Genomic DNA, 12,467 nt, shown 5'->3' with positions numbered 1-12,467 from the left:
AAAAGAGGTTTTGCTGCATAATCAAAGGTATATTTTTTTATAGAATCACAGAGTTGAAAGTGGCCACCTCAGTTATCAAGTGTTTTATTCCACTGCTGAATTCAGGACTCCAAAAATAAATCATCGACAAAAGATGGCTATTTAGTTCCACTTTACTAGTTGACTGCATAGTCAACTGTAAATTTATTGTAACTTCCATTCCATATCTTGTACCTTGAAATGACATGGAATGAAGAATTGTCTACTGCCTCAAACAGGCCACACATTGGAAGTTCTGCTGAAACATTCTGAATAACAGTGATTTGGCAGATACAAAACCTGGAACTTCGTTGGTTCTAGGCTCTGGCCAAAACAGAACTGTCTAGGTCTCAGAGTGATTTGATGGGGCTTCTGTAAGGAAGGCTAGTGAATACAGTTCTGTCTCCTCTTACTTAGCAACCTGTCTTCTCACAGTCTTTTCAATATCCCCTCCCCATCCTCCCTTCATGATCCAAGGGGGCATTGTCCTCTGCCTGCCCATCCTCCAGCACCTTCCCTGCTTTCCTTGAACTGCTTCTATCACAACGTTTCCCACCATGGTACCCATCCCAATCATCTCGGTGGCTTCTCTGCCTTCTCTTAGCTGCCACTGCCTCCATTGGCTTCCTTTTTTTAAAAAAAATGTTTTAGTGTGCCAGATGCCGATTTCATTTCATTCTTGTACTATATTCCACGCAGAATGACAGCTGTCAAAGGCCGCTCCACGTGGCCGCACTGACAGCTGTCATAAGGCCGCTGATCACAACACGCACACGCACCCCGCCGCTGACACTGACAGCTGTCAAAGGCTGCACATGCTTTAGCTTTTTAAACATCATCTCTGTATTTGTATACTTAATTGACTTCATACTTCCATGATAACCTATGTTTCCTTTTTTCAGATTTTTGCTAAATACTTTGTATAGTAGCCACATGGAACATTTTTCTTTTTTCAGAGTTGGTTGCAATTGTGCTTTCAGTATCTTTTTTTAAAGAATTTCTTCCCATTCACTTCCCTGCTATTGTGAAAGTTGAGGCTTTTGAAGTCCAAGATACACTACTATTAGTTTTCCTTAAAATAAATAATTAAAATTCTATTACATAGCCACTATTCCTCTCTGCTCTTGCTAGTGGCACTTCATCATTTTTTGTTTTTGGTTACCATCCAGGCAGGAAGGACTAATTCTCTTGTGCCTTCTCCCACTTTCTAAATAATAAAGTTGTTGATAGCACAGACTAGAAATTTTCCAGCAGGACAATGCGTGACTGTGTTTCTCAACAAATGTTGGGATTCAGTCATCAGTTTCATTCTTCATTGAAAAACCTGCAGTTTTTCTATGCAATATGGATTTCTGTGCAAATGTGACTTGCAATACCTATTCCCTTTCTGTTAAACAAATTCTATCATTTAGTTGCTATATTCTAATTATGGAAATCATCCTACCACCATATCCTTGAAGTCATATTTTATTCATTGTATTAAACGTTCAAGTTCAGTTTTCCTGTTATAAACTTTAATTTATAGGCAATGTTATGAACTTTTTGAACAAATATTCTGATCTTTGAGCAGTTCAATACAGAATATTCCTTTCTTTTCTTTTGTTTTACAACCCGCAAATCTTGATCTGACATTCTTTAAATTTTTCATCTTCAGTTCCTCAGAGGAATCTTTTTAAAAGACTTCATGATCAAACTGGGTGTGGTTTAGCCAATAGCATTTTAATCAATCCAATACTCAGTTCTTCAGATAACTCAGACTTTTGAACAAAACCTCTTTTATTACCAGCATTACAAACCTAGTCATTTATATTTCTCCCCTTCCAAGATCTCTTTCATGTAATAAAAGAGGTTTGAGAAAATGGGTCCTTCACAGGATCTTGAGTTCCGTACTAGATTTTCAAAATCCCTGATAATTTATCTTAGTCTGTATACAGCTACAGGAAGAAATAAGTGGACTGAATGTATTTTAGAAAATTTCGTTTAGATATCACCTTGTATTTCCAATAGTTTGACTTCAAAAGTTTGTAAATGAACAGATTTTGTCTGATGCTATTGCTGAAGTAGCATAACCAATGTGGGTTAATAAAGTCTAGTTTTCAATATCAGGTATTCATATATGAGGTAGCTGTTTAATTCATTAAAAATAACATTATTCCCTAGGGATTTCCAAATGTGGTTGCTTATACATCCATTATTCAAGCTTATAATAAAATGGGAGTGTGCTAATGTTTTTTCTTTCAGTTGGAGAATTTGTGAGTGATGCCCTTCTAGTGCCAGATAAGTGTAAATTCCTTCATCAGGAAAGGATGGATATGTGTGAGACTCACCTGCATTGGCACACAGTTGCTAAGGAGGTATGTTGAAGTTCTTAGCCCTCTTTAAACTGAATATTTGTTTTGTTATGTTTAAAAATAAGTAGAACATTGAGCCAGGAAAAATTTCAGCAACGTTTTCAGTTCTGCGTTTAGAACAAATTATTGCCATTTCATTAAAGCAGAAACATTATTAGCTTCATTCCAACAGCACTTCTTTTTGTTTTCAGTTTCATTCATAAATGTGTATTTTCTTATTCTGTGAATATGTAAAGCACAGATTTTTTTCAAAAAAATAATGTAGCCTAATGTTGTTTAAATGCTTGTTTGCCTGGAGTACAAGGCTTTCGTTTAAATGAACAATTATAAACGGCAACAGGCCGGACTTGTGTGCAAACACATGTATGGTTTATAATATCCCTAAATTTGCCGGAAGCTTTCCTGAAAGAAGCTTTCATGGCCAAAAACCAAAGCAGCAAGAAGTATACTCAGATCTGACCCAAAGCTCTAAGGATCTTTCAGCTGGTCTAGGTTTACGGTGACAGTTTGCATATCACTGACATCACCCTAGTCTCCAACTAGGAATGCTAGGCTAGGAGTGGCTCTTGAATAGAGACAAAGTCAGTAAATGTAATCAAGACTGGGATTGCCCCTGGTGTACAAGGAGATGCACTGAATGGTTTGCTCTGTTCTGTTGCACTCTGAGAGTGGGCAGAGTTCCTTATTCTCTTTACTGTAGGTGCAGTTGCTTCTGGTGGTGACTGAGCCTCAGGCGATTGAGTTCTCAAAGCTTACTCAGGCTGAGGTCATTCAGGTAGAGCCAGTGTGGGCTCCTTGGTGTTAGAATCCTCTGTCTTGCAGCTGACCATGACACCTGTAAACAACAGTGCACAATTATATGGGTAAAGCTAAATGTATTGTTCAGAAAATAAAAATGCAAAATATTTTATATCTTACTTGATTATGCCCAATTTATATTAGATATCTAATTTTATCTAATGAAGTTTATAAAGCTCATGATTGCTTCAGTTTGCATTAACATTCACAAGATAAGAGATTTCCTTGTTCTTTAAGCTTATGCCCCAAAGATACTATTAGCAGTAGTTCTGACTGTCGTGCGTAGGTCTAGCTACTTTCCAGGTCTTCTGTGAACATGCAGGAGAAAAATTTTAATTCATTGAAGCTACTAGAAGTGAGTTCTAAAATGTATATATTATGTAAAACATACATGTACATATGCTTACGCAGGCTTTCTTTGGTGTTTCTTCCAAGTTATTTAATTTTCAAGACATCAAGTTATTTAATTTTCTTGCTTCCTCTATATTGTTTGTGATTTTACTAATGTATACTACTACGGTCCACCTGGTCATGGTCACCTTCCTCTATGTTATTTGTGATTTTACTAACATATACCAAGGTCTACCTAGTCACCTTTTGACTTTTAAGCCACTTTGCTAATATTTTATTTATTTTATTTTATTTTATTTTATTTTATTTTTTATTTTATTTTATTTTATTTTATTTTATTTTTTTATTTTATTTTATTTTATTTTATTTTATTTTATTTTATTTATCTGTGTCCCACCTTTATTATTTTTACAACTAATTCAAGGTGGCAAATGTATCTACCACACCTTCCTAGTCTGGGTTATCATAAGTTTTATTTTTAGGATTTTGCATATTTTGCTATTTAAAGGGAGAATTATTAGTAGCTTAGGACTGAAATAAGGGGTCTTTGGTCCTCCCTGAGCCTGCTTTGTTTTCTTGCAGGCGTTTCATTACCCAAACCAGGTAGCATCATCAGTGCCATTTTGCTATTTGCATAACTGCAATGTTTTCAGGTTTTCAGTAAGCTTTGTGTTGTGACCTTACCTGAATTTATTTGTGATTCTTTTCGGACTATGATATGTTTTTGGCAAATACATTTTTCCATAATGTAAATTATTTTCATTTTCAAATTAGTAATTTAATCTGGAACTAATCATAGCAAAGCAATGTTTTCTCGATTGCCACTGGACAGTTACAATCATGAATATTTAAATGTTATTCAAGCCCTGTTTTGAGTTTGTTATAAATGTTTAAAAGGGTTCTGAGATAAATGCTCTGGGGAACATTTTAAGAATGTATCTCTATGTTCCTAATAGATCAAATGCTGAAAATACCTAAGTCAGATCCAGGTTGTCTTCAATTATGATCACAATTGGGACTGGATTTGGCAATTGGGATCCAATTTTATGACAGCTTTTGTGGTCATTAAGCAGATCACCGCAGTCATTAGGCAAATCTGTGGTCACTAAGAGGTTGTAAGTGTGCACCCATTTCCTAAACAGGCAAAAAAAATGTTTCAAATCACAGTCGTATGATCACAGGATGCTGCAACTGGTTGTAAAGGCAAGCTGGTTACTAAGCACCCGAAATGTGATCATGTGACCGCAAATATGTATACGGCACACATTTTATGTTGGCCAGGAAGTTCTATGCCTATTGTAAGTTTGAACATTCGTTAAGTACCAGTTTTAATTTGAGCACTGCTTGTACGCTCCAGGAGGATAATCTTGCTTTCATTTGTTCATAGTTAAAAATAGCTCTGCCAATTAATACGCAGAGGATTGATTGCCTTTTTTTTCTCAATAGTCAGAATTACAGGAAAGTAAAAGAAAAGAAAGATAAAATGTAGAATGTATTTAGAACATTTACATACCATAATGACTAGAAATATAATACAATATATAGCTATATAGTACACCTAAATGCAGCATGATTTATAAACATATGTTTTGCTGTAGCTCAGCCCTAAGGCAATCCTAAGATTCAGCCTTACAGAGACAAGTGATACATTGCCTTTTGTTAGGCAAACCTGCCTCGATAGATTTGTATCTTAGGGTTTCTATCTCGAAGAATTGTTTTAAGCGTTAAACTACTATATTGTGTTCATTTTGCTCTTACAAAAAAATGACACTATTCTCTTTTATTAATATGCTAACTAAAGTAATAAAGCAAGCTTAATGCTACAGCAGCCTCTACAGGACATAATGTGTTTTGCATGTTAATAAATCACGGTTAATCCTTACAAATATGATCTTAGTTTCTCCCAGGCTAAGGTAGGGAACATTTCCTCATGAGGAAATCCAAATCTTTAGAAAAGAAAAGAGAAGAAAATAAATCCGCTTAACGTTATTTCTGAATAGAGCTCATTCATCATGCTACAGTAAGATTGCATGCAGATAATGGTATATTTCACTCTTTCTCATGTTGAATTACCACCTTGTGAAGACTATTACAAAGAGCTCTGGCCATATAGCAGCGGTCCCCAATCTTTCTGGATCGGCAGACCGGTGGAGGCAGTGGTGGGGAAGAGAGGGGATGGTGGCGCGCGTGCGCGATGTGCCATTTTACAAATGAACCCTCGCACGAACACACTTGCCCTTCACTTCCGCGTCCCAATTCCAAACAGGCCGTGTCCTGGAATTAGCCCTTTGGGCTGTGGGTTGGGGACCATGCTATGTAGAGTTTGAATTAGTGTTAAAGACACCAATTGACTCACCAACCCAGTCTGTGCCAGTTTTTAAAAGCCTGTTTTTGGTGACTGTACGTGTTGTGTCTCTTTGGCTTCCTTTTTTAGTTCTGCAGTGAAAAGGGAATGAACCTGCACGACTATGGGATGCTCTTGCCCTGTGGAATTGACAAGTTCCGGGGTGTGGAGTTTGTTTGCTGCCTAGTAGCAGATGAGAGTGACAATACTGATTCGGCTGAGGCTGAGGAAGATGATTCCGACGTTTGGTGGGGAGGTGCAGATGCAGATTATGCAGATGGCAGGTAAGGCTGATCTTCGCACCTTCATTAGATGGGGGGTGGTAGAGGGAGGGGTTAGAAACTTAATAGGAGATATGTATCCCCCAGTGAAAGTCTGCAGTGAAGGAAGGTTGTGATATTGTAACAGTTACAAACATAGTCTAGTTAAGACCATTTTTATTTAAAAGTACTGTATATTCCAGTAGATTCAGGGGATTTGCTAATCAGAAACTTTCCACTCATCCCCTTAACCTAACTCTACTGGGTGTGAGTGGGAATGTTTAGTTGTTTAGTCATATTGTATGACTCTCTAGTGCTGTATAAATTCTACAAATGAAATTCTTCCACAGGCTTCCTATGAGCTTTAGAAGCACAATTTCTATTAAAAACCTTGGCAATGAAAGATCTACTGGGCTGACAAATATGCTGTGTCCTTTTACTCTCCTGTACTCACACTCCTGGTGCATGTAAGGAGAAATATCTGACTAAAGCTTCAGAGTTGCATCATCTGCTACTTTTTAAGTAAATTTAAATAACATGCCACTTACGAAGCGTTCCAGCAGCTTAGCCACAGGTTGCAGGGAAACATTTTTTTTCTGTTTGTTAGCTGTTCTCTATGGTATTATGTATTTGGAGGTAGAATGACTGATTCACTGGTTTCAGCTAAGTAATTGCTGTTGCCAGTTGTATCATATTTAAATACCTTTATTTGGTTGCATTGTTCTTTGGTGCAGCATATAAGGATACACTGATGGTTGAGTTTACTGAAGATTTGAGTAGAAAATACGTGTTAGAAATTTACAGCAATCGTATGAAAACACATACAGTGGAACAATCAAGGAAAGAGCAGATTTTTAAAAAGTTTTTTAAAAAAATTTAAATTTTAAAACTTGTTCCAAATTTTATATGCAGCTAACTGTTTTTAGGGATATTTCCACATTTAATATAAAGGTATAAGAAGTTTCTTTGCATTTTTGACTAAAATTCTTAAAAAGTCCACATGTTTGAAATTCATATGAAAATGTTAGGTAGATACCTTTTCAATGTAATCTCTCTCATATCATAAACGGATGATATGAGAGATAAAATTTAGCTTGAGGCTATGTTTCCAATCTCTTCTTAAAAACTTCCAGTATTGGAGCATTCACAACTTCTGGAGGCAAATTGTTTTAATTGTTCTGTCAGGAAATTTCTCCTTAGTTCTAGGTTGTTTCTCTCCTTGACTAGTTTTCAACCTTTGTTCAGTTGCTTTGGAGAATAGCTTGACTCCCTCTTTTTTGTGGCAACCCCTGAGATATTGGAACATTCCTGTCATGTCACCCTGGACCTTCTTTTCATTAAACTAGGCATACCCAATTCCAGCAACCGTTCTTTATGTGTTTTAGCCTCCAGTCCCCTAATTTATTTATTTTTTAATCCCATTTATATCCCGCCCTTCTCCGAAGACTCAGGGCGGCTTACAATCTAAGCACAAATCAATGTGCTTAGCAATAGCCTTCATTCTATGTATATGCCTGCTTATTAGGGCTTTGCCCCCCCCCCCCAAGCGGCATTATTACAAAGTCAGCATATTGCCCCCAACAATCTGGGTCCTCATTTCATCTTCCCCTCTTTTCTGCACTCTTTCTAGAGTCTCAGCATCTTTTTTTACATTGGGGCAACAAATCCTTTCTGAACTTACAGCTCAAAGCACTGTGAGGTCATGCACTTTTGAAAGCTTAGCTCATCTACTTTGGAAGTTTCCCATGTATTCTGATCCTATATGAGTAGGCACAGATAAGATTTGTTCCAGTAGTGCCAATGAAATAAAGTTTGGAGATGTCTGTGCCTGTATCAAATGAAAATGCTCTGAAAACAGTGACACTGAGTTTTCCAAAGCACTTCAGTCCTCTGTAAAGAAAGTAAAGTATTAAATACAATTTCCCTGTATTTCATTAAAAAATGTTGTTAAAATTGTATTCATGGTAGAAATGTATTTCCAGACGTGGAATATTTCAGAACAGTAGCTAATTTTAATTAACATAATTGCCAGTTGCAGTTTGGAGAAATTTTTAACTTTTTTGAATTATTAGTTTATCTAGTTTATCATGAAGTGATTCCCATTAAGTTCAAGACTTTGTTCTGTCCATCCAATGGAATCAAATAGTGTAAACTCCAATACACGAGAGAGTAAATTGAAACCTTTTTTATTACCTCTTAATGGAAGAGTATAATGAGTATATAAATTCCAGGTAGAGAATACATTATTTCTGTAAAAAAAATAAGAAATGGGAATTTATTTCATTCTGAGCAAGGCTTTATTATATGTATATTTTAATGGAGAAACATTTTTCATGTGGCAAAGCTGTTAATCTATTACAAACATAAATTATTTCAATTGAAGAATAAGATTAGTGAGAAATAAATTGTTCAATATTCTAAAGTTTCACTATTTAATTTACTGTTGTAATTAAAATCTTTAATTAAGATTACATAGAAAAAAGTTAAACTAAGGAAGATAATGCACTACTATTTGAACTAGAGATAAGCTGGCAATGAACCCAAGTTATTTAGTGGACTTCAAAATCTAAGGAATTGATGGTAGGATATAAAGAACTAAACGAGAGAGAGAGAGAGATGGATGTTAAAAAAAACCATTTAGGATCTTGAAAATGTACCTTGTCCAGTTTGAGATCCAGTTATTATTTTTGCACAGCTCTTTTTTTAAATCAAGCCACTGGACTTAGTCATGCATCTGTTTTTGTAGCAATAATATATGTAGCTCAAGTGGATTTTTTTAAATTTATAAATGTGATCTCCTTCTGAATTGTGGTTTCAGTTTGATAACACAACATTGCTTGTTCTGTCCTTATAAGAAAGATGGAAGGAGGCCATAGAACTTACAGTGCAGAAGGATCTATATTCATACTCCTAAATCTTTAGATATCGCCACTATCTAATATCCTGAAGAATATATACAAGTAATTCTATTTGCTGAATTTGTTGTGAAATTCAAAATTAAATCTAGAGGAAGAAATCCTTTTAAAATATTTCTGAGACAGTACTAAATTGGATGTTTTGCAACTCAGTATTGTTCATACTTGGAAATAAATTCCATTATGTCCAGGTAGTTTGCTGCTATGTATATGAGCAGGATTTTATTACAGGCATTTTTTAATATGATACTGAGTGCACCATACAAAAATATCCTGTAATGGCACATTTTAAATGATGTTGAAGTTTTTTTTTTTACTAAGAATAACGCCGTATGCTATCCTTAACCAATATTCCACCTACAAGTAGTTTACTTCATATTGAAGTATAATAAAAAAAAAGTAGTATGGATGTAAAACAATAATTTAAATTACAAATGTAATACTGTAGACAGCTGTCTCTCATTGTAGTAGTTATGTATAAACCTTGTCCTTTGTAATATCAACTGTTAATGTAAAATATAAAAGCAGAACAATATATTCTTAGATATTGATGCTTGTCAAACATTCAAAACGTCGGAGACTAAACTTTGAATAAAACTTCATACATCATGGCATATTTATGTCATACCATTGTTTATTCAGGAACAAATTGATTCTATTTCCTTTTCATCATTTTGAAAACACCACATCCATAAATGTCCAGACCTTCTTTTGACAAAGTAAGGCCATGTTTGTTCAGTGTTGTGATGGAATAAGCAATATCAAAAAATTGACTATATCTGTTGTTTGCAGTTATGACAAAGTAACCGAAGAGCAGCTAGCAGAAGGGGATACTACGGATGTAGAAGATGAAAATGCTGAGGATGATGATGAAGATGATGATGAGGCTGAAGATGTTACAGAAGATCAGTACCAGGAAGCCACTGAAAGAACAACCAGCATTGCTACTACCACTACCACTACTGAGTCCGTGGAAGAGGTTGTTCGAGGTAAGATCTTTTAGGCATTAGGTCTGAGAAACTGTTTTTCACAGTGCACATTCGTCCTTTACTATTGTACTAAATGTGTGCAGCAAAGTGTTCTGTGTTGTCATTTGTATCACGTGTTTCTTATATGATGTGAAAATGGAGTGTTCCGTTTATATTTTTGCCATCTCAAGACTTTCCAAAAGCAAAGAAAACCTGGAATCATCAAGATTTTTTTCTCTTTCTGTACATTGGCGTATGAAGAATTAAAATAGATGTGAGCCTTTAATTCAAAATAGAATCAAGCATGTGACAAACATATTTAGTAAGGTATGAAATGGGAACGATTCATATCAGTAGGGTCATCGTTTAAAATAAAGCTGGAAAAAATGGTAGGTGTGTAACAAGAATAGACTAGGAGATTTAATACATTGCCGTTTTCCCCCCTGTAGATTTATTCTCTGTTAAAGTATAGGATACCAATGTCAGTTCAATAAAATTTTAAAATAGGCTGATTTGACCATGATATTACATAAGCTTCTTCTGTAACAATGCTTTGGAAACTAAGGTTTCCCTAGTCTGATTTGCTTTGAATGTATTGAGATTGCTTTTCAAGAAGTCTTAGAAAGTATGATTTGTGGTACTAGAAAATATATTTAATCTGTGTGTTTTGCAAGACTTCAGTCAAGATTCTGCATTCTTGTTATTTATACATTCATTTTATACAAGGGAGACTCTGGGACTTTCAATTTGGTGTTAATGCAGAAATATATATATATATATGTTATATATATATATATGTTATATATATATATATATATATATATATATATATATATATATATACATACATACATACATATATACATACATACACACACACATATATATATATATATATATATATATATATATATATATATATATATATATATATATATATATATATATATATATATATGTTTAAGTATTTGTCAAGGCTTTTTGAATGGACCTTGCTAATTAACTCTTTCATTCCTGTTTTGGCCTGGCTCAGGGCTTATCCACAGGAACTAGTCAACTTATGACAGCTCATTATTTGTGCAAATTATTCAAATTGCTAATAAAGAATTTGGGAGGCTAAGATGATCATTTCGAACTCTTTATGTTCTCATCATATATATATATATATATATAATAAAAATTATATATATATTTTAAAAACAGAAATATCAAGCTTTGTAAAATGTTAATTTTAGTATTTTATCACAAAAAATGAATTAATGGTTTCTCATATCTACACATGAACTGAAATACCTATCAGGCAAACATTAACATCTATTTTACCTTTTTGCCTCGTGAAAATGTCTATATCAGGGGTAGGCAACCTTGGCTCTTTAATGACTCATGGACTTCAACTCCCAGAATTCCTGACCCAGCATAGCTGGCTCAGGAATTCTGGGAGTTGAAGTCCATGAATCATAAAAGAGCCAAGGTTGTCTACCGCCTGGACTATATCCTATTTCTTAAAAATTTCAGGTTTTGGATTTTTTTTAATGAATTTGGAAAAAATTCAGAATAGATTCTTGTTTTGTAATCATATAGCCATGAAAATCTATGCAATGAGACAGAGAGAAAATAGCAGGATTCAAGTCAAGAATAGTTTTTGGAAAGCATAGTTGGTGGTGTACCATCACAAGAGTAAACAGAATGAATTTCTTGTACCCAGTATTTTAAAAAGGTGGTTTATTATTTCCACATATATTGATCAAACAGTGGATGAATATTTTATGGAATTCTGTTTGAAAGAGAACTCTGTATTTCTTCTCTCCTTGCGACTAGAACAAAACTTTTGTTTGGGTTTGATCATTCATATAGGGAAGGCAATCAACACTCAATAAATTTCCTGGAGGTTGAATATCATTAACCACTGATGCCACAGTAACCATGGTCTTTACCCTCATTGCTTCTTCCAGCATACCTTGCTCTAGTAACTACAGTCTAGATGTGCAGAATACATTGGAAGTATTAGTCTTGTCACAATAATCCCAAACCTGTAATCATAGTCATAACAAACGGAATAACCCATCCCCCTTTGCATTGGTTCTGAATTCACCAGGCTGACATGGACAGCCTGAGTACTGTCCCTAAGAATAACATGATTTGAGATTTTTTTGGTAAATTGTAAAATATGGGTTGTAAGGTGATGATTCATTCCATATAAAGTCCTAGGTTTGAACTTGTGCCCTTAGGCACAAGTGAGTAGAGTGATCATCCAGGGAAATAAAAGCTTGGCATATTTTTATTTATCATAATTGCTTGAAATATTAATATTTAGGAAGCGGTAGCCAAAATATTCTTGATAGAACAAATGTGCTTCCATTTTAAAGAACATAACAGTGTTACTTGTGCCTGAAGGATGACAGGTGGCAGCCTGTTGTGCCCATTGGCAAGAAATAAATGAAAGTTGTTTTTAGCAATTACTT

The 12,467-nt window shown here is 34.8% G+C and overlaps 1 protein-coding gene across 2 annotated transcripts in view; it reads left to right on the top strand.

Moving 5' to 3' along the window:
- Positions 1 to 12,467, top strand: part of APP (amyloid beta precursor protein) — a 120,231-nt gene that overhangs the window by 60,716 nt on the left and 47,048 nt on the right. For both annotated transcript variants that reach the window (XM_083361821.1, XM_083361820.1), the window contains exons 4-6: positions 2,260 to 2,372; positions 5,953 to 6,146; positions 9,830 to 10,026. In XM_083361821.1, the coding sequence (XP_083217947.1) occupies positions 2,260 to 2,372; positions 5,953 to 6,146; positions 9,830 to 10,026 (504 nt within the window). The remainder of the gene's footprint in view (positions 1 to 2,259; positions 2,373 to 5,952; positions 6,147 to 9,829; positions 10,027 to 12,467) is intronic.

The sequence above is a fragment of the Vipera ursinii genome (assembly GCF_947247035.1).
Source record: "Vipera ursinii genome assembly, chromosome: 4".
NCBI lineage: Eukaryota > Metazoa > Chordata > Lepidosauria > Squamata > Viperidae > Vipera > Vipera ursinii.
Note: the sequence above shows the minus strand (reverse complement) of the source record. Positions and strands in the feature narration are given on the sequence as shown.